Source organism: Vulpes lagopus, chromosome 23 (genome assembly GCF_018345385.1).
Source record: "Vulpes lagopus strain Blue_001 chromosome 23, ASM1834538v1, whole genome shotgun sequence".
Lineage (NCBI taxonomy): Eukaryota > Metazoa > Chordata > Mammalia > Carnivora > Canidae > Vulpes > Vulpes lagopus.
In genome coordinates, this window is record NC_054846.1 from 57,708,136 (window position 1) to 57,731,209 (window position 23,074).

The 23,074-nt window shown below is 34.6% G+C and overlaps 1 protein-coding gene across 4 annotated transcripts in view; it reads left to right on the forward strand.

Annotated features, from left to right (window-relative positions):
* AGO3 (argonaute RISC catalytic component 3) overlaps positions 1-23,074 on the forward strand; it is a 123,837-nt gene that overhangs the window by 42,755 nt on the left and 58,008 nt on the right. For 2 of the 4 annotated variants that reach the window (XM_041738193.1, XM_041738194.1), the window contains exons 4-5: positions 4,059-4,267; positions 5,338-5,474. In XM_041738193.1, coding sequence (XP_041594127.1) covers positions 4,059-4,267; positions 5,338-5,474 — 346 coding nt within the window. Of the gene's footprint in view, positions 1-4,058; positions 4,268-5,337; positions 5,475-13,623; positions 13,715-15,013; positions 15,096-23,074 lie in introns of those variants that run through there. The other 2 variants (XM_041738195.1, XM_041738196.1) reach the window with 2 other exon arrangements.

A 23,074-nucleotide genomic window follows, 5' to 3' on the forward strand; every position in this document is an offset into this window, starting at 1 on the left:
GTAAGATGCATTCCTTTATTGGAAAGGTATTCTTTTACAGTATCTCCCTTTATTTTTAATTTTTATTTATTTAATTATTTTCGAAGAGAGAATTGGAGGAGGGCATAGGGAAAGAGAGGGAATCTCAAGCCCGCCCCACACCTAGCTTGGAACCTGACGCAGGACTTGATCTCACAATCTTGAGATCATGACTCGGGCTGAAACCAAGAGTTTGACGCTCAACCAACTGAGCCACCCACACACCCCTTCAAATAATTTTAAACATACTGAAAAATTGTAAGAATCAAAGAACTCATGTAGTAGACCTTTTACCCAGATTCACCAGTGTCCTTACCTTTTGCCACATTTGTTTTATCAATCTCTTTTTTGCTGTCTTTATAGATACTTTATGTGTGTGTGTGTGTGTGTGTGTGTGTGTGTGTGTGTATACACACACACATACATACTTAATAGATACTTATATAGAACGAGATTTTTCCAGCCTTCTTATTTTCTTTTCATAGTATTAACATGGTAGAGGATTATAGTCAAGTTGTTTTGTAGAACGTCCCTCAATCTGGGTTTGTCTGGTATTTCCTCTTGATTAGGTTCTGATTAAGCATATTTGGCAGGAATAATTACACAAGTGTTCTTATCAGTGGATCATATCAGGGGACATTAATACGTATTTGCTCCATTAATGTTGATATTAAGTTTGATCACTTGTTTAAGCTGGTATCTGCCAGGTTTCTCCTGTCAGATTTTTCTCTTTACTCTTGTGGAGAGATTTTAATTGTGGTAAAATACATATAACATAAAATTGACCATCTGAACCATTTAATGTACATTTAATGGCAAGAAGTACATTTGCAACTACTATTTATCTCCATGCCTCTTTTTATCTTATAAATCTGAAACTGTACCCATGAAGCACTTGAGGCCCCATTCTCCTTCCCCTCAGCCCCTGGCAGCCACCATTCTAATTTCTGTCTCAATAACTTTGACTACTTTCAGTGCCTCATCTAAGTGGAATCATAAAATATTTGTGTTTTTGTGACTGACTTATTTCACTTATCATTATGTCCTCAAGATTCATCCATGTTGGGCAGCCTGGGTGGCTCCGCGGTTGGGTGCCCGCCTTCGGCTCAGGTCATGTTCCCGGAATCCGGGATTGAGTCCTGCATTGGGCTCCCTGCAAGGAGCCTGCTTCTCTCTCAGTCTGTGTCTCTCATGAATAAATAAATAAATCTTAAGAAAAAAAAAATTCATCCACGTTGTTGCACGTATCAGAATTTCCTTCCTTTTAAAGCTGAATGATATTCCAATGTGTATATACCACATTTCATTTATCCATACATCTGTTGATGAACACCTTTTGGCTATTACAAATAATACTGCTATGAACATGGGCGTACAAATATCTGTTCCAATTCTTCCTTTCAGTTCTTTTGTATATGTGGTAATTTTATTTTTAATATTTGGAGAAGTTACTGTACTATTTTCCACGGTGGCTGCACCATTTTTTACATTCCCACCAGCAATGCACAAGGGTTCCAAATTTTTCACACCGTTGCCAATACTTGTTTTCTGGGGTTTTTTGATAGTAGCTGTCCAAGTGGGTGTGAGATTATATCTCACTGTGGTTTTGATTTGCATTTCTTTAATGATTAGTGAATTGAGCACCTTTTCATGACTCTTGTACATTTTTGTACATTTTTGTCTTTTGCTTTTTTTTTTTTTTTTTGCCCATTATTTAAAATTGGGATTAGTTTTTGTTGTTATTGCATTTTAGGGATTCTTTATATATCCTTATCAGTTAGATGATTTGCAAATATTTTCTCACGTTTTGTAGGTTGCCTTTTCACTTTGTGGATTCTGTCCTCTGGTGCATAGAAGTATTTTTGGTTTTGTTTGGGTTGTTTTTTGAGTAGGCTCCACACGGTGGATTTCCTGACCCTGACAAGATCAAGACCTGAGTTGAGCTTAAGCTTAACCTACTGAGCCACCTAGGCTCCCCTAAGAAGTCTTTAAGTTTGATATGGGAAATACTTTTTTAATGATTTTTTTTAATTTGTTTATTTTAGAGAGTGCAAGCAGTAGGGAGGAGCAGAGGGAAAGAGAGAATCTCAAGCAGATTCCCCTCTGGGCAGGGAACCTGATGCTGGGCTTGATCTCATTACCCTGAGATCATAACTTGAGCTGAAATCAAGAGTTGGATATTCAACCAGCTGAGCCACCCAGGTGCCCTGATATGAGAAATACTTTAAGGATCCTGTTTCTCAGGGCACTTGGGTGGCTCAGGTTGTGATCCCAAGATCCTGGGATCGTGTCCCACATCAGGCAGGAGCGAGCCTATTTCTCTCTCTGCATATGTCTCTGCCTCTCTGTTTCTCTCATGAATAAATAAAATCTTTAAAAAAGAAAAAGAAGAAAAGAGATCCTGTTTCTTATTAGATTTTTAAGTAATTTATGATTCTTGCTTGGGAGGATTATTACTATATAGTAATGGTGATTTTCTAATTATCTTATTCCTTCTACATTTATTAGTTGGTACTGATTATAAGGAAGAGCATTTTCTTCTTCCTAATTTATTTATTCTTATTTATTTCACTGCCCCAGTTGTCCCAGATTTGGCCATTGGGAGCCTCTTTAAGCTGGTTCCTATTTCTTTTTTACATTACACCCATTTTTATTTATTTATTTATTTTTTTTAGTACTTCCTTACTTTCTGGCACAAGATTATCCAGGCTTATTTTATGTTTTCCCTGCTGCAACCATGCAGCTGACCCTTTCTCACAGGAGTAATAATTTCTTTTAGTTGGGGGATGCAACTTAGAAACCAAAATCTGAATACTGAATATATTCATTGCTGCTGGGATATAGGCGTTTCTAAAATGGACAGAGATAGGAAATAAAAATATATAAATAAATAAGACAATATATAATAAATATTACATGTCATATAGTGAACCTACCAAAAGTAGTCTACACAAGTATTACTCAATGTACAATATACAATTTATAGTGGAAATCATGAGTTCAAACTGATTTTCAGTCTACCCCCCAGAGCAAAATCTATCCTTCCTTTACTCTCCACTTTGCATATTTGTATCTTCCTTCTTTTTTGAGCCTCAAAACATCACTTTTACTCATTTGTTTAGTCGTACCATACATTTATAAAATCATTTCTGGGGCAGCCTGGGTGGCTCAGCAGTTTAGCGCCGCCTTCAGCCCAGGGCAGAATCCCGGAGACCCGGGATCGAGTCCCACATCAGGCTCCCTGCATGATGCCTGCTTCTCGCTCTCTGCCTGTGTCTCTGCCTCTCTCTATGTCTGTCATGAATAAAAAAATAAAATATTTTTTAAAAAATCATTTCTGAATTGCTACACCATACCACTACAGAAAACAAACTTACTCATGAGAGTTAAGGTTTTATTTTGTATGTGGTTCTTTCCCACCCGCCCCTTCTCCACATGCCCAATTGAGAATATACTCAGTATACTGTGTTCAAGAGTTCTTTGCGTTAATGTTTTCTTTTTTTCCCCTTCTTTTATTATGTTAGGTTATACATTTGAAATACATTTGGTTTCACTTGATTTTGTTTATATTTTAAGTTTTACACTTGATCTTGATTTTATTTTTAATTTTTTAACTGATAAAACTTTATTTTTAAGAAAAGCTTTTTTTAAACATGGTTCCAGGAATCAAAACTATACTGAAAAATATACTCATAATTGTTATTCCTCCTTTATTTCTTCCAGTCTGTTTCTTCCCATCATTTGAAATTCAGTAACCAGTTTCTTTGTTTCTGGTCATACTTCTTGTGTTTCTTATTGCAAAAGTAAGATATATGAATATTTTCCCATTCTCTTTTCTCACACAAGGATGGCATACTATTTGTAATCTTCTGTACTTTGCTTTTTTTTGCTTAACAGTATAGCTTGGAGATTATCTATTGATTTAACATTGAGGTTGGTTTTTTATATTTGCTCTCTTTTTTCTTAAATACCTTGGTAACTTAAAAATAATTGTACATTATCCTTTTCAACTTATCAACGGACTGTTTTCCCATCAACAGGTAGATTTAGATGTTACTTTACCTGGGGAAGGTGGAAAAGATCGACCGTTCAAGGTATCAATTAAATTTGTCTCTCGGGTGAGTTGGCACCTACTACATGAAGTACTGACAGGACGGACCTTGCCTGAGCCACTGGAATTAGACAAGCCAATCAGCACTAATCCTGTCCATGCTGTTGATGTGGTGCTACGACATCTGCCCTCCATGAAGTGGGTGCTTCTGGCTTTTTTTTTCCTTTTTAGATTTTCAGTGTGAAGGCTTTCCTCCCAAGAATAAGTTGTGCAGGCCCTTTTTGAATAACCATATGTATATTTTGGTTACTTCACTTAAAGAATAGCATGCATACAAGTTCATTGACAGAAGAAGTAAGTTAAATAAATTCTGGTTTTTGAAAACATACATCATTACGTTAGCTATTCTAGTGGATACCTTTCAGAAAAATGTCTAACCCTTTATCTTAGAAGCTATAAACCTTGAATAACTGACCTATTTAGTTAAGTCCCCTTATTTTAAAGGTAATATCATTGTTTATACAATAGTATCAATTTGTATTGAAATTGCTACACTACCACAAGTGTATGTTTATATTTGTGTGCTTGGATATATAGGATCAATGTGTCTTTTTAAAGAAAAATATGTTTCGGTAACACGTTTATGGAAATAACCTTTCGATTGATATTTATTCACTCTTTAGCGTTTCCTAAGGTTAGAACTGATTTTTCTTTTCATCTCTTTCTTTTTTTTTTTTTCTTTTCATCTGTTTCTAAGAAAGTATTTCAAATAAAATTTATTCTCACCCAAACTAACAGTAGTTTTAGGAATAGAGAATTTCAGTAAAGGATGCTAAGGGGTTTTGTTTTGGTTTTGTTTTTCATTTAAAATGGCTGTTTTTGCTTTCACAAATTTGGAATATATTTATTTTCATATATTCCTAATGACAAGCATCATTATGATAAATGAAGTTTATGTGCCTTAGACTCTCCTATTCTGCAAATTTCAAAGTATTTCAAATAAAATTTATTCTCACCCAAACTAACAGTAGTTTTAGGAATAGAGAATTTCAGTAAAGGATGCTAAGGGGTTTTGTTTTGGTTTTGTTTTTCATTTAAAATGGCTGTTTTTGCTTTCACAAATTTGGAATATATTTATTTTCATATATTCTTAATGACAAGCATCATTATGATAAATGAAGTTTATGTGCCTTAGACTCTCCTATTCTGCAAATTTAAATACCTATATGGGATGGAAATGACTGAATATGACATTTTAATTTTTGTAGATATACACCTGTGGGGCGTTCCTTTTTCTCAGCTCCAGAAGGATATGACCACCCCCTGGGAGGGGGCAGGGAAGTATGGTTTGGATTCCATCAATCTGTTCGACCTGCCATGTGGAAAATGATGCTTAATATTGATGGTAAGGGAACTAAAAGCATATTCTGTATTGGGTACTTGATTTCTCTATTGCACACATGCATCTGTGCATATGTGTATGTATGTGTGCAGTTCTATATGCAATTACATGTACTAGTATCTTGAAGTAAATGGGACATATATTAAGCCAAAGTTGAAAAACCTTTGTACTTTTATTAATTTCTTTTAGAGACCCTTCACACAGAGGTTGTCCTGGAATGCTACTGAGCATGAAGTATGCACATTGAAGCATATATAAAAGCCTTGACATTATTACCTGAACAATCTCACTTTTATCCTCTTCACTCTTAAGTCAGTATTTCATTATGAAATACATGTTTTAAAGGAAAAGTCTGTTGGTCCTGGTGACCCCAGGTGTTATACCTACAGCTGATGCTTACAGTGGTGCTATAAGCATTTTTAGCTCATGAATATTTTTGAGCATATGTAGAAATAGGGAGAATAGTATGATAAAATGCCACCTGCCTGCAAACTGTCAAGAGCTTTCCACCTTTCCTTAAACTTTCTACATTTACTTCTCTATTAGAGTATTTTTAAATCAAATCCCAGATAGTAAGTTATTTTGTCTCCACTACTTTACCTCAGAAAAAGGGTGTTTTCTTACAATCATAATGCCATTATCATATGTAAAAAATTTTAAATATTCATTTATTTGTAGCCTTTAATACCCTGTCCATAATCAGATTTCCTTAATTGTCTCAAATATGTCATTTTATTATTAGTTGGTTGTTCTAATCAGGATCCAAACAAGATCCACGTAACATGTTTGACTGATAGGCTTTTTTAAATTTAGTAGTCCTATTTCCTTCCTCTTGTTTTGTTTTTTCTTTTTTTGTTTTAACTTCATTGACTTTTTTAGAGAAACTCCGTCACTTGTCCTAAGAATATCCAAAAATCCACGTTTGTCTTTGTTCTTGTGGTGTCATTACCTTGTTCCTCTGTATTTCCTCAAAATACATATATTTCCTGAAAATGAAAATTGGCCCTAGAAGTTTGATTCAGTCCTGGTTCAGAATACGTTATATATGCTTCATATTGTATCATATTAGGAGGCACACAGTATCTAGTGGTTCCAATTTTAGTGATACTACCATTGATTGTTAGATTCAGAGGTCAATAGGCCTGATCTCTCCATTGTAAATTTCCCAATCAACCTTTCAGTTACTAATATTCTATTCAATAATCATTGTTGCCCAAATCACTTATTTCACTGGTGATTACCACGTGGTATTTTTTCTGATTCTATTACTCCTTTTGAATTAGATGGAATTCTTATATGGGACATCACAATGTCCTATTAACAGTTTATTAGTCTTTGATAGCTTTTTTGCTTTCTGGCACAGCAGGATATTTCAGGCTCATCTTACATTTCCTACCCTATACCTGGAATTGGCCTTTCCTTCAAGGATCCCTTGATCTTTTCAGAGCACTACATAGTTTCTGCATTATTTTCAGTTGCTTCTACCATTGTGGAGATATGCCCTTGAGGAGCTATATCTCACAAGTCTTCTTTCGATGTATACTACGGCTGTTTTGTTTGCCATTTCATAACACCATTTCCTATAAATATGTAGATGTACCTTTAGGATAGATTTCAGGTGGGAAGATTAATGGGTCAAAGGCAAATATATTTATAATTCTGATCATTGGCAGATTGCCTTCTGTAAAGTTCTAAATGTTGTGCATCAGTGAATGAAACTAGCTGTTTAGTTGTGCCTTTGCCACTAGAAGTGTCAAACTCTAGATTCTATTAATTGGGTTTGCAAGAAATCATTTCCTTATGTACTTCTGTTTTGCATTTGGCCATCTTTTCACATGTATAAGGGTCACCTTATTTTTTTTTTTTTCAATTAGTTGTTTATGTCTTTTGCCCTTTTTATTCTGTTGGATTTTTGGTTTTCTCATTTACTGAGAGCTTTCTAAATTAAGGAGATTAGCCCCTTGTGTTTTGAAAGACATTTATCCCTGATTATTTGTCTTTTAACCTTTGGTACGGGTTTGTTATTTGCCATGTGGAAATTTATGTTTTTATTGATGGGGGGATGGTAAATTTATATACACAAACAAATATAGTAATCGTTTCTTTTATGACTTGCAATATCTTCTTCTAGGGCTAGTCTCATTTTTCTCTTCAGGTTTTTCATGCTATTCTTATTTATTCTTTCATGTAAGCCTGTAGAAACACCAGTGGGTGTGGGAGGATGGACTGTTACTTTTATTGAAATCTTGCTACATTTATAAATTGTTAAGACAAATTGGCATCTTTAAGATACTGAGTCTTTCTGTCCAAGATAACACTGTACCTTTCTATTAGTGCAAGGTTATGTTTGTTTCCTTCAGGAGTGTTTTAAAGTTTTCCTCACATAGAAGTTGCATGTATCTTGCACATATTTCCTCCCTCCTTTTTTTTTTTGGCTGTTAAATGGATTTATAGATTCTAACTGGTTATTGCTTATATAAATGAAGGGCTGCCACATTTTTTTCCCCCTTTTTAAAGATTTTATTTATTCATTAGAGACAGACAGAGGAGGGCAGAGGCAGAGGGAGAAGCAGGCTCCCTGTAGGGAGCCCAATGTGGGACTTGATCCTGGGACCCCAGGATCACAACCCGAGCCAAAGGCAGACACTTAACCAACTGAGCCACCTAGGCCTTTCACTTCTGTATACCTTTTTCTCTCTGCCTCATTAAATTCATTTTTGTTTAGCTATTCAAGTAACTTTCTTATCATTTCTAAGTAAGTTATAATCATTTCATCTACAGATAGTGATAGGTTTACCTCTTCCTTCTGATTTTTTTATTCAGATTATATTGACTAAGTAGACAATGTTAAGCAGTAGTAGTTAGTTGGCATCCTCTTTATTCCTTACCATGGAAAGGAATGCTCCCAAGGTTTCTACATTAAGTAAGATACATGTATGTATAGTAGCATCTGTTAATTCCTGTTTTATTAAATACTTTTATTCAAGAATGGGTGTTGAATTTTGTCTTTTTAACAAACACTGAACCAAATTTGTGTTTCTGGATTCTTTTAATGTGATATTGTATTCTGTTTGCTAATATTTTATTTTTTTAATCAATGTAAGTTTGATCATCAGATCTATAATTTTTGTGTAATCTTTTTCAAGTTTTGGTATTAATTGTATATCTCATAAAATTTTTAGAAGTTTTCATTTTCTAAAATGTACAACAGTTTTTAAATAGTATTAAATTTGTCAGCTCTTTTAAGATTTGGTAGAATTTTATAAAATCTTGTGGCGTAATGTGTTTTGCCTGATAGGTAGAGTACTGCTCTTTGAAAACTTCCATTTATTTTTGTGAAAATGAGTTTGTTGCGGCTCAGTTTTGGGAGGTTATATCTTACTAAAAAATAATTTTATCTGTGATTTTTTATAGAGAGTTTTATGTAGTTTTCTTGTTTTTTGAAATAATGCCTACTTCTCTGAGTTCCCATTTATTTTCTGTATTTGTGTTTTGTCCATTTTACTCTTAAGAGAGGAGTACTTCTTTATTTATATTTTAATGAAAACTTTGAATAAAGTTTAAATAAATCCCAATTTTTATTCCATATTTCCTGGGAGAGGTAGTACTTTAAACAACAGATTTCACCATTCCCTAAAGCTCCCCAGCAAAAGAGTTTTTAAAACATCATTTTTTTTCTTTCTTTCTTTCTTTCTTTTTTTTTTTTGTAGCTCTCTGGCCTTCTAGTTTTTAAATTCTCAGTTTCTGCTTTTAGCTTTATAAATGTTTTCCTCTATTTTTTTTAGTTATTTTAGTTGTTTTTCTGACTTTTTAAGCCATATTAGTAACTCATTTGCTTTCATTTTTTCTTAATGATGAAATTATTTAAAGTAATGGATTTTCAAAAAATAAAAAATAAAGTAATGGATTTTCTTCTGATCACTGTTTTAGCTATATCCGAAAGCCTCTAATATGTAATTTTATTACTGTCTAGAAACACCACAAATTTCATTTGCATTTTCCCTCTTACCCAAATGTTGATTTTTTTTCAATTTTCAGATTGAAGAACTTGTTATTTTCTGATTTTATTATAAATTTCTAGTTTATGGGTTGTTAATCAGAGAATAGGGCTTGTATTTCTCCCTTTAAAATTTGTGGAGGTATATTTTGGAGTCTAGTGGTGCCTTGGGGGCTTAGTTAAGTGACTGAATCTTGGTTTCAGCTCAGGGGTCATGAGATTGAGCCCTGCATCAGGCTCTGTACTTGATGCAGTATCTGAGATTATTTCTCTCTGCCCCTCCCCACTCATTCCCCTTTGCTCCTCCCCCTGCTCACAGGTGCTCTCACACATACATGCGCGCTCTCTCTCTCTTTATCTTTCTAAAAGAAAGGAAGGAAGAATTTGTTGAGATATATTTTGTCATCTAATACATAGTCAATTTTTGTGAAGGTTCAATAGCTGTTTGAAAATAGATATATTCAACTATGAGAGTAGAATTAAATGAATATCCATCAGTGCCTACCATTTTGATTATGCTGTTTTAGATCATTTCTGAGTTATTTTTGTCTACTGTTCTCTCAGACTGGGAGAAATAATTTTAAAATTTCTGTTATTATTGTGTTTCTCTCTCCTTCATATCTCCTTTGATTTCTGCTTTCTTAATGTTGCTGCTGTGTTATTAAGAGCATATATCATATACCTGTTTTCTTTGTTGTGAATTATACCCTTTACAATGATAAAGTGACTTTCTTTTTATACTTTGGACTAAAAGTCTGCATAATCTAATGAAACAATTACAATCCATATGTTTGTGGACCTTATCCTATCTATTAACTTTTCCTTTCTTAATATTTTCTGAATGACAGATATATCTCGGTGATAGTATAGAATGGTTTTGCTTTGTGGGTCAGTCTAAAGCTTTTTTCTTTTAATGGATGAGTTAAGCCAGATAGATAGGGAGGATATACATGCTTAGTCTTAGTTTGTCACATTTTATATTTCCTGATTATATATGTTCTTGAAATTTCAAGTGGTCTGTTTTCTGTGCTTTAAATAATACTTTTGATATTAAAAGGGTTTTGTTGAAGTGTGGTTGACATGCAGTATTACATTAGCTTCAAGTGTACAACATAATTATGGACAAGTTTGTATATTGTGCTATGCTAACCACTCATCTTTAGCTCTTTTTAAAGCAGAGTCTTTTTTCCTTACTAAATAACAATTATATTAGCTTTATTCTCTTCCTTCCCTTCTTTCCTCCTTCTTCTTTACTAACTAATTTTGGCAAATATAGCATTATTTTATTCTTTATAATTTTGCTTAAACTTTTACTATTTCACTTTCAACATTGACTCCTGTTTATTACTATAAGGTACAACCAGTGAGTTCATTGTGCTTTTTATGTTTTCTGTTATCATTGATTTATTTGTATATATTATTATTTCTATATTATTAGAGCATTTAAGAGTTGCATTCCATTGTGTCACCTGTATATATCCATTGGTTTTCTTCTTAAATCTACAATTATGTGTATTTGTGCTGTCAGTCCTTTTCCTGAAACTTTTCCTATCATCCATTAGTGAGTTTGTCCTCAGTTGTTTTTTCAAGGAGAGTTAAGAACTAAGTGTTAACATACTGAAAACCATTTGCCTATAGCCTTACTCCTGAAGGATTGTTTGTCTAAGACAATAAAATTATTAATTAATAGGGGCACCTTGGTGGCTCAACCAGTTAATGGTCTGCCTTCAGCTCAGGTTATGATCCTAGGGTACTGGGATGGAACTCCGCATTGTCAGGCTCCCTGCTCAGTGGGAGGGGAGGGCCTGCTTCTCCCTCTGCCTCTGCCTGCCTCTCCCTCTGCCTCTGCCTGCCGCTCCCCCTGCTTGTGCGCGCTCTCTCTCTCTCTCTCTCTCTCTCTCTCGCTCTGTCAAATAAATTATTTAAAAAATTATTGACTTATATTTTCTTGAATGTCTTCTAAGTAATCGTCTGTTTTCTGACATTGATATTCAGTAGAGAAGTATGATACCAGCTTGATTTTTTTTTTTCCCCAGGAGGGATCTGCTTTTTTTTTTTTTTTTTTTTTTGGTCTGATTGCAAAAATTGTTTTTTACACTTATTTCAGTAGATTTATTTTGTTGCTATTGACCACTTTGGGTCAGTTTTCAAAGAATTCCCTTTGAAAATATAGGTTCAAGTCTTTTTTTTTTAATTTTTAAATTTTCTTTTAAAACATTACTGTTCTGTTTGCTCCTTACTGTGCCTTTTGTAGTATATTTTTTACCATGTGCTTATATTTCCAATTTTTAAAAATATTTTTCTTCCATTTCTTTCATGAATCAGATCCGTAGTACTTTTGTTTTTTCTTCCTCCTATTGACTATCTCTTCCCTGAGTTAATTTTCTATTGTGAGATTTTTTTTTCTTTCCTTTTTTAAATGTTTATGTAAGTAATTTCTACACCCAACTGGGGACTCAAACTCCTAACCCCAGGATGAAGAGTCTCATGCTCTTCTGACTGAGCCAGCCAGGCACCCTTCTGAGATTTTAATAGCTATATTTAAAAAAAAAAAAAAAGCTATATTAAGAATTCTTTAATTCATGGGGCACCCGGGTGGCTCAGTCAGTTAAATGACCAACTCTTGATTTCGGCTCTGGCCATGATCTCAGGGTTCTGGGATCGAGCCCTGCGTCATGCTCCACACTCTGTGGGGCATCTGCTTGTTTCTCTTTCTCCCTCTCCCTCTGTGCCCCCGTACCCCCACCTTTTTGCGTGCACATCCACACACTTGTATACTCTCTCAAATATTAAAAAAAAATTTTTTGGAATTCATGTTAAAAAGTAATGTTTCAGAGACGCCTGGGTGACTCAGTTGGTTAAGCATCTGCCTTCTGCTCAGGTCATGATCCCAGGGTCCTGGGATCGAGCCCCACATCCTGTCAAGCTCCCTGCTCACTGGGGAACCTGCTTCTCCCTCTTCCCCCTACTTGTGCATGCGCGCTCTCTCTCTCGCTCTCTCTCAAATAAATAAAATATTTTTTAAAATGTAGTTTCACAGTTTTCATCTACTTTTTGATAATTTTTTGTTGAGTTTTCTTTGTCAAGGATGTCATACGATTTTACTTTTTTTATGGTTTCTTCATATGGATACTTATCACTTTTTTATTACTCATATTTGAATTAGATGAACTTTCTTAAGCCACCTATTGGAAGATTCTGGAGGGGGATGGGGAGGAGGAACAGGACATTGGGAGCAGGGTGGTCCCAGGTTTCTCTGCTCAAATATTAATAGAGAATTTGTGAAGGGTATATAGGAGTTCTTCGTGGCATTCTTTGAACATTTAAGTTTGAAATGACAGATGAAAAGTACTTGGCTTACTTTTAGAGGAGTCATAGTATCTGAGATCTGTCGCTTCTAGACCACCCTCTCCTCATTCTCATGGCACTTCTACACCTCCTTTTTCTACTTACTTCTGAGATTCCCCTGGTCAGTCTCCGTTCTAAACATTGTAGTTCCCACTTAGGATAGGATCCTCTCTTTCTGGGAGTGAAAATTTGCTATTCCCCAGCCAGGCTGTTTTCATACTTGTCCTCTCCCCTGCAAAGGCTCTACCAGCCCCTAGTACTTTGGGCCATTTTTACTTATAATTTGGCATTTCCATTTTTATTGTCTCCTGGGTTCACCAAATATGTAGAAAGGTTTTCTTTTCTTTTTAAAAACATTCTCTTTGTTGTATTGGGTTCTAGGAGGAAAGTAGGAAAATTTGGAAGTAAATTGCTATTTTCCTACAGGAACTTAAAGTCTAGCTTTGGATATTATTAAATAATATATAAATAACCCATTGGTCAGATAAATCACAAAGAAAATTTTACGTATTTTAAACTTAAGGATAATGAAAATAATACATATCAGAACTTGGTATGATTAGCTAAAGCAATGCTTAGAGAGAATCTAAAACCTTAAAATGCCTATTAGAAAAGAAGAAAAGCATCAATGACCTAAGTGTTCATCTCAATAAGTTATAAAAATAAAAAATAAATGCAAGGCAAATAGAAGGAAATAAGAGTTAAAAACAGAAATTAATGAAATAGAAAACAAATTTATTCTGTAGGTAGAGAGACTTGAAAAGTTTTTAAGAAGGATAGTGACATGATCATATTTGTTTTCCAGAAAGAGACCTCTGGCAGCAGTGTGGAGAATAGATAGAGGAGAAAAAACTAATCTCAGAAGCCAGTTAGGAGGCTTTTTCAATCACTAGTTCAGGTAAGAGATGGTGATGGTCTAATGTGGGATGGAGAGAAAGGAACCATATTATAAGGAATAAGTTGAAAAAGTAGGTTTAAGACCCATGTCCAGAAAAAAACTTTGGGTATAGTTACTGGCACATGGAACTGATTGGAAATGAGTAGATCAGAAGGTTTACTAGGTTTTTGAAGAAATTGTTTTTGGAAATAAACTATAAACCTGGTATATCTGTCAGGTTCAACCAAAGAGACAGAACCAGTGAGAGATCTATATATACAGATTTGGCTTACACAGTTTGTAGGGATTAGGAAGGCAAGTCTGAAATCCTTACAATAGGCTGTCAGGAAGGACAGACTGGGACTCATGGGCATGAGCTGAGGCTGTTCTTCGCAGGTGGAAATCCTCTTCTGTCTCTCTTGGGAAAGCACCAGCCTTGCTTTAAAAGCCTTTCAACTGACTGAACGAAGCCCACCCAGATTATCCAGGATAATCTCCTTTACTTAGTCACCTGATTGTGGATTTTAATTACATCTATAAAACACTTTCACAGCAATAACTAGATTAATGTTTGAATAGCTGACAACTAGTAGCCCTGCCAAGTTAATGAATTAAAAAAAAAAAACAAAAACATATGTGCCCTGCAAAGTTATTCAGTCTTTGAAACAACCTTCATGTTCCCAACCCTTCAGGCTGTGACTGCTGTATTATAAACTAGCTTCTAAGAAGGGCATACTCACCAACATACAGTCAGAATAGTGATTCATTCTAAGTGTGAATGGTGATGCTGGCAATTGAATTGGAAGATAGATCTGCTGTTGCTGATTAGTTGGCGATATGCATCATATATTAAATAGATCGAATGTTAATATGTCCAAAGCTTGGAGAGCCTATGGGACAGACATATGGATAGATACTACTGTGCAGTTAGAAATGCATATATGAAAATCTGTGATGGTGGAAGCAAAAGTTAGAGAACACTTCAGTATATAAATCCATATTTGAAACTGTAGAAATGAAAAAACTTCTTTAGGAATAATATTTAGATAAAAAACAGGAATGAGGAGGATAAAGCCATAGGGGAATAGTGGCATTTAAGGAAGGAAGAAGCACCAGTGAGCAGTTAATGATTATCACAGGTGGTATGAGATCCAAAAAAAGTGGTGTAACGGAGGCCAAGGGAGGAAACATATTCAAAGATTAGATGATTTCACAGTTAAGCAGTGGGAGCTTTTCCAGTAAAATCAAGAGTAAAGCCAGGATGTCAGGACTATGATATTTTAGTTGTTTTGTGTTTGCTAACTTCTGTTCTTCTTACAGGTTTCACTCTACACGTTACTTCCTTGAGAAGCAGTATTTGACACCCTTCTCCCCCCCACATCCAGCCATCCCCCAAGTCTGAGTTAGGTATTTCTTTTATGTATTCCCACAGCACAGTGTACTCCCCCTCTAATATAGCACATGTCACTTGGAATTATAACTGTTTATTGTTCTGTGTCTCCTGTTAGAATGAAAACTCCACAGAGCTAGGGATTGTCCATCTTATTCACCAGTGTATGTACCCTCCATGCTTAGCACAATTTGGGGTCATATTAAGGAAAGAATGAATAGGTAAAACTAAGAGCATAGAGGAGGAACATCTAAATCATCCTAGAAAGTTAGAAGAATATTTGGAAGAGTATGTGATGCCTTAGCCAAGCTTTAACAAATACGATGAGATCAAGAGTTTGGATTGAAAAGGAGGTACACAGGAGTAAGAGATTTTTGAGAGGTTTCTAAAATAAAAAATTTGATTGAAAGACATAAGAGAAAATCTAAATGAATGAAATTAGGAAGACTCAATTTGATGTCAGTTTTCTACAATTTAATCTCTAAATGAAATTTTAAATAAAATTCAAATAGAGTATATCATAAAACTTGATAAGTAAATATTAAGGCTTTTTTTTTTTTAAGATTTTATTTATTCATGAGAGACATAGAGAGAGAGAGGCAGAGACACAGGCAGAGAGAGAAGCAGGCTCCGTGCAAGGAGCCCGATGTGGGATTGGATCCTGGGTCTCCAGGATCACATCCTGGGCTGCGAAAGCAGGCACTTAACCAGTGAGCCACCCAGGCATCCCTATTAAGGCTTATATGGAAAAATAAATGCCAAGAATAGCCAATATAATTTTAAAAAAAAATAAAGAAGGAGGAATTCCCCTCTTTATTTTAAAACTATAATGAGGGATCCCTGGGTGGCTCAGCGGTTCAGCGCCTGCCTTTGGCCCAGGGCGCAATCCTGGAGTCCCGGGATCGAGTCCCACATCAGGCTCCTGGCATGGAGCCTGCTTCTCCCTCTGCCTGTGTCTCTGCCTCTCTCTCTCTCTCTCTCTCTCTGTGTCTATCATAAATAAATAAATCTTTAAAAAATAAAAAAATAAAAAAACTATAACGATTATTATTCCACATTGCTTTAAGCACAGGGACAGATCAATGAAGCAGAATACAGAGCCTAGAAATAAGCCATGTGTATATGGAAACTTAGTAAAATGTCAGGCAGCATTTCATATCATTGAAGAAAGAATGTTTAATAAATGGTGTTTATAAAGTTAACTACATGAAAAAATAAATTAAACACATCTCACGTCATGTTCAAAATCTATTTCTAGGTTTTTTTTTTGTTTTTTTTTTTTTAGATTTTATTTATTTGAGAGAGCAGGGGAAGGAGGAGGGGAAGAGGGAGAGGGAGAAGAAGGCTTCACGCTGAGCAGGGAGCCTAATGCAGGGCTCAATCCCAGGACCCTAGGATAATGACCTGACCCACCCAAGCACCCCTATTTCTAGGTGTATTTTAATCCTAAAGCCATAATACAAAACTTTAAAATTCTTTTAGAAAAAAAATAGAATATTTCTAATGTTGGACAAAATACAAAATGTAAATTATAAAAGATAATACAAGCTTGACTGCATCAAACTTTTAAACTTGTATGTTATAAAGATAATCATAAAGTTAATTAAAATACTAGGACAATATTTGCAGCAAATACACCCAAGAGCTTTATAAAAATAAGGATAGATCAGTAGGAAAACAGGTAGTTCAGAAAAGAGGAAACCCAAATGACCAGTAAACACATGAATATCAGATTCTCATTCATTAGTAATCAGGAAAATGCAAATGAAATATAAAAGATTACATTTCATACCCATCAGGTTTGTAAAAATTAAAGTCTTATATCAAATGTTGGTGAGGATACCAAAGTAAAGGAACTCACACACTGTCAGAGTATGATTTGGTACAGCAACCTTGGAGAACAGTTTTCCGTATCTAGAAAAGATGAAATTGTACATATCTTAAAATCCGTAGCATGCCATAAGCTTGCATATGTACTTGAAGCATTATTTGTTAATAGAAAATTGGAATCAGCCTAATTATCAGTGTTTCCTTGGAAAGCATTCTGAATGAGTACATATATTATTATATGATATTGTGGTGTACTGTATGACAACTAAATTTGAGTGAACCAGATCTACAGATATCAACATAGATTATCATTAAAAACTGTGGGTTTTTTTGTTTTGTTTTTGTTTGTTTTTAAAGATGTTATTCATTCATGAGAGACACACACACACAGAGAGAGAGAGGCAGAGACACAGGCAGAGGGAGAAGCACGCTCCATGCAGGGATCCTGACGTGGGACTTGACCCTGGGTCTTCAGGATCAGGCCCCGGGCCGAAGGCGGTGCTAAACCGCTGAGCCATCCAGGCTGCCCCAAAAACAGTGTTGAAGGGGTAGCAGATATTAAAAGGATAGGTTATTATGTAAATTTAAAACAAATTTATACTGAGTACATAAATATGCAGTAAAACTGTGAAAAACATAGATGAGACAAATGCACACCAATTTGAGGATAGTGGTTACCTTTAGGAAGAAGGAAGAAGAATGGAATAGGTTGGTTGGCATAGAGAGAAGAGATAAAGGGCTGCACGTTTCAAGAAAAATGTGAGAGTATGTTAATTTTTTGTGAACAAAGTGTAAATAACTTATGGTGCCATTGTGAAGTAAAGAAGTCAGAAAATAGCATTTTTTAAAAAAGATCTATGGTATGTTAGTGAAATGAAAATAAAGCCTAAAAGTTTTAATTGCCAGTAAAATGTAGTACTGCTATGAAAAATAATGAGTGAAAATATTGCGCTCACCAGCCTACTTGTTTATGTTTCCCTTTTTTGTTTTTGTGTGATTTGAATTTGCATCCCTTGAGCTTGGTATATTGTTCTGAACAAAACAGCGCTTGTTGAACTTGAAATCTACTGGAAAACACTAGTATTGAGCAATACAAGTATTATGAAGAGGAAGTGCTGAGTACAATGGGAGCACATAACAGGAATCCATTTTAGTCTCCAAAGTGACAGATTACCTACCTCTAGGTGAAATTGGTAGTGGAAGAAAAAAAGGAAGTGTGAAAATTACTCTAAAACAGAGAGAAATTTAATTCTAATGATGTGACTTAATCTTGTCTTCAAAATGATTGCTTTTGTGGTATTTAATATTTTCTCAACTATGTAGTTAAACTTACTGTAATTTTACCAATCTAAGATTCAAAAATATTTTTTCTTCACATTTCGTCATCTCTGAAATTGGGAGATGTCTTGCAGTTGATGGTTTGTCACACTTTAATTGATGTTTCTTTTTTAGGATACATAAAATATTGATGTACCTTACTATCACTGATAACTTGGATTGGAAGATATGTGAGAATATATTTTTAGTTTAGCCTGCATTTAAGCCAAACTCATTTGCAGCTTGCATTTTTAAGACCATCACAGTGAATTGGTATTTATTAGTTGTATTTCCCTTAAAATAGTTTTATTTACCACTCATTATATAACAGATAGAATCCTAAGCATTTTACATTAATTATCTCATATGAACTCTACCACAGTTGTATGAGTTAAGTTTAGAGAGAGAAAATCTGTGTAAACTTTCTCTCTCTAAATTGGCTTTCTCTTTCTAAAGTTCACATAGTTTAATATTTATATTAAATAATTTATGTGTTTGTGAAAAGTTCAGAAATAACAGAAGAAAAATCAATGAATTACCATAGTAATAATTAATAAAAGTTTATTGTGCACACACCAAAAACAGTTTGCATACTGGGAGCATTCAACCCAAAACATGGAATGACGCTCAGGAAAATATCATAAAACAGTTTATATGGAGAGAAAGCAGTAATTCCTCAGTGATTGTTTATAATATTAAATTTTTCTTAAATGGTAGGGAGTTGGTCAGTGGTTATTAATCTTGGGAAACAATGTAAGTTTTGCTTATGATTTTCAGAGACATGAGCAAGAAATGACCCAGACCAAGTTGGGCTTGTGAGATAAGCTACATTAAGCTTTGCTTGTATGACTAAACTGGTTTTGTCTGCTCAGGGAATTTTCAAGGCTGGTATTCATTTGCTTTTGATTTTAACAATGTAATATAACCTATTAAACCTATTTTGAATAAAACTGTAGCTTATATTTAAGGCTCAAATTCACAGTTTACTTTTAAATGATAGAAGCCAGCTTCTGACTCCAAAGTCATGTCCTTAATATTCATAACTCTATACTGCATCCCTAAGAAGCAAGATTCTGGGCAGACAGATCTCAGACCCAGGAACATCTGAATTGAAAAACATTGTTATTTTTATTTACTTTCTGTGCTTTACAGTAAGAGTATCCTTCTGTAAAACAGTCACTATTTACTCCTAAAAGAAAATGGAATATATATATATTGTTGTAGAATTTAGTAATTGTAATTTATTCTGCATAAGAGTCAGAGAAGTTCACCCAGAATATGCTTCGTTTGCAAGGAAAACATATTTGTATTAAGTAATTTATTAATCACAATAATAGTGTCGTTTGCTTCATATGTTTGAGTTCAGGTATAAGATCTCTAAGACTAAGAAATAATTTATAATATTAAAATGAGTTTTCTCAGCAGTAGATGAAAGCAGAACATTTCTTGAGGGTATAATGAGAGTCTGATTTCAGGCAGCAGGACAGGAACTTTTCACCATATGGTCTAGCTAAGCAAGGTAAATATATCTGTGTCAGGCTTACCTAGACTATCCTCACATTACAAAAGCAAAATAATGGCAGCAGAAATCTCAGTGACAGTCTCCATCCACTCTGTTTTTAATTCACCCTATTTCAGTCTCAGTGAGTTTGCCCTTCATATTTCGTACAAGTTTATGTTTGAGCCGTCCTCTTGGATCACACATCACTAACCCTGTGGAGAATTTTGTATTTTTCCTTTATTGATCTTCTGTTTCCTACATCCTTTTTCTTCTCCTGCCCTTTTTTTAATGTTCAAAAGTTTTATGAGAAAAGGGTACACAACAGGCAAATATTGTGACACTTTACACACTTGAAAACAAATTTAAATGGTAGTTTAGCTGAGTTTCTGTGTTGGAAATAATATTCCTTCACAGATTTGAAAGCAGTGCTCCATTTTTTAAAGAGTTTTAGTGAGATTTTTTTTGTACATACCATAAAATGTACTTATTTTACGTATGTATCCATTGTCTTTGTTTCATTTAATTTGCTTTACCTTCTGGAAAATTTCCTCAACTTCATCTTTTAACCCTTTATTCACTTTTTCATTTCTGCTCTTAATGTTCTTCTAGTAGTTTTTTTTTGGTTTTTGTTTTTTGTTTTTTTCCTTAAATGTTGTGCTGTACTATTCTTGTTTCACAGTTGCAGTATCCTCTCTTAGCTCACTGAGAATAATTTATTCTGGAGCTTTCTTTTTTCAGTACATGTTTATGCTTCACCCAAATTCCTTTTGTTTTGATCTCTTATCTTCCATATTGGAGGCTTTCCTCAGATAATACGCTATCCTTGAGTATCTACTCATGATTCATAGGGAGTCTAAAACACTGACTAGATACTCTGAATGCATCAGTGCATCTGTGGGGTGAGCTTCATCGTGGGGTGATTTCAATGCGCTGATGTTAGGGGACCTACATTTGTATCCTCAAATCTCTTTGCTTGGCTGGTCAGAGATGAGTGTTCTGAGCTCCTACCTCAAGAGTAACAATCTCATGGTCTACATTCTGGAAGCCAAATTGGACATTCTGTTTGGGAGAATGTCTACATTCAGCATTTAATGTTTATAGCTATCTAATCCCTTGTTTTTGGTGCAGTCCTATGCCTTCAACTGTGCCTGACATGCTCCCTCCAAAGAGCCTTTCCTTTATTTTTCCCAGAGAATAAACCTCCAGATTCATGCAGGGATGACAAAGGGATGGTTGTTCAGCAATGTGGAGCTAGACAAGGGATCTAGGACTCTACCTGTTTCACAAACAGCTTTCCTCTTTATCTTTCTGCATCTCCCCCATTCTGTCACCAGTTCAGAGGCACTTAGTGCTGCCACTTCTCATGCCTTTTGAAGATTTTATAGTGTAAATGCCATTGGTTCTTATCTTTCTCAACAGAGCTACCTTGAGATTTCATTTTCTTGGATCTACTATGTCAGTTATTGTCCACTTGCTTTTCATCTTCTAAAATGTTGATGGATTTCCTCTTTTCTGTTCACTCCTTCTAAGATTATTTTAAAATTCCTCACCATAGTTATAGTGGAGTTTGGGGATTGGGGAAGGAATGAAATGAGCTTCTTGTTTTTTAATCTATTTTAACCCAGAATCTATTTTTAAAGTGCAGAGGCTTTGTCTGGGTCATCTCTAAATTTGAACCCATAAGGGAGACCATGAAGAGTAGGTATTTAATAAATGTTTACATGGATGATTAAGTCTTGTTTAATATCTATAAAACTCAGTTGATAACAAGTTTGTGATGAAGTCCTAGTTTCCTACCACATGGAAAACTCTATAGGTTTGATTAAGTGTCCTCACAATATTGTGGGTATCTTTCTCTGGAGCAGGTAATCCATAATAATGATTTTAAGGCCTAGCATTGAAAGTTACATTCTGCCATTTTAATAATATCCCATTAGTTATGCATATTCAGTGTAGGAAAGACACTTACTAGGGACATCTTTGAGGCTAGGTATCACACAAAGTTTCTATCTTAAGCTAAAGAAAAATCCAAGTTAAGTAGAAGGTAAGAAATAATAAAGTCAGAGCAAAAAATTAAATAGAAAACAGTACATAAAATGCATGAAGCCAGAAATTGGTTCTTTTGATAAAATTAATAAAATCCTAGCAAAACAAATCAAAGAAAATAGGAAAAACAGATTCCTAGTATTAGGAATGAAAGAGAGGGTATCACTAAAGATTCCTCAGAATTGAAAGATTAGTAAGGAAACATTATGGAATTTATATCAATTATTTGATTACCAAAACTTTACAAAAATTGATTTCAAAGAGTAATCTGAATAGCTCTGTATCTATTAAGTTCATAATCCCTTGAAAACTCCAGTGATTTCACTGATGAATTTTATCTAACATTTAAGGAAAAAATAGTACCAATCTTTCACAAAATCAGAAAACAGAGGAAAAACTTTCCAACTCGTTTTATGCGGCTAGAGTATACTTGTGATAGACACTTGACAAAAACAGTATAACCCACTCAATAGAAAAATCATTTGATACATTTTAACGTTCTCATAACAAAAATTTGCAGTAAACTAACAATAAAAGGAAACTTCTTCAACTTGATAAAAGCACCTAGAAAAACATAACAAGCATCATCATAAAAGGTACAAAGATTGAATGCTCAAGAACGAGGCAAAGATACTTTTCACTACTTGATTCAATATTGTGCTAGAGGTCCAAACTAATGCAGTGTGGTAAAAAAATGAAATAAAATAAAGACATAATATTGTAAGGGAAGAAATAAGACTATCCCTCTTTGGAGGAGACATAATTCTCTACATTAAAAAATGCTAAGCTACCCCCTCTCCCAAACAAAACCCTGCTAGAATTAATAGATGAATTTAGCAAGGACACAGAATACTAACAACATATACAAAAATCCATACAAGCAGTATAACAAGAAATAATACCAGCATTCAGCAATTAGAAAATTAAAGTACCATTCCTAATAATACCAAAAATGTAATACTTAGGCATAGATTTAAAGAAAGATATGCAAAGCTTCTATACTGAAAGCTACAGATCATTCCTGAGAAAAATAAGGAAGATATAAATAGAGAAAGATACCATGTCCTTGGATCAGAACACTCAGATTGTTTTTGTTTTGTTTTGTTTTTTTAAGATTTTATTTATTTATTAGAGGCAGAGACACAAGCAGGCTCCATGCAGGGAGCCCAACATGGGACTCGATCCCAGGACACCAGGATCACGCCCCGGGCTGAAGGCAGCACCAAACCACTGAGCCACCAGGGCTGCCCAGAACACTCAGATTGTTAAGATGTCCATTTTTCCTATGGGGCTCCTG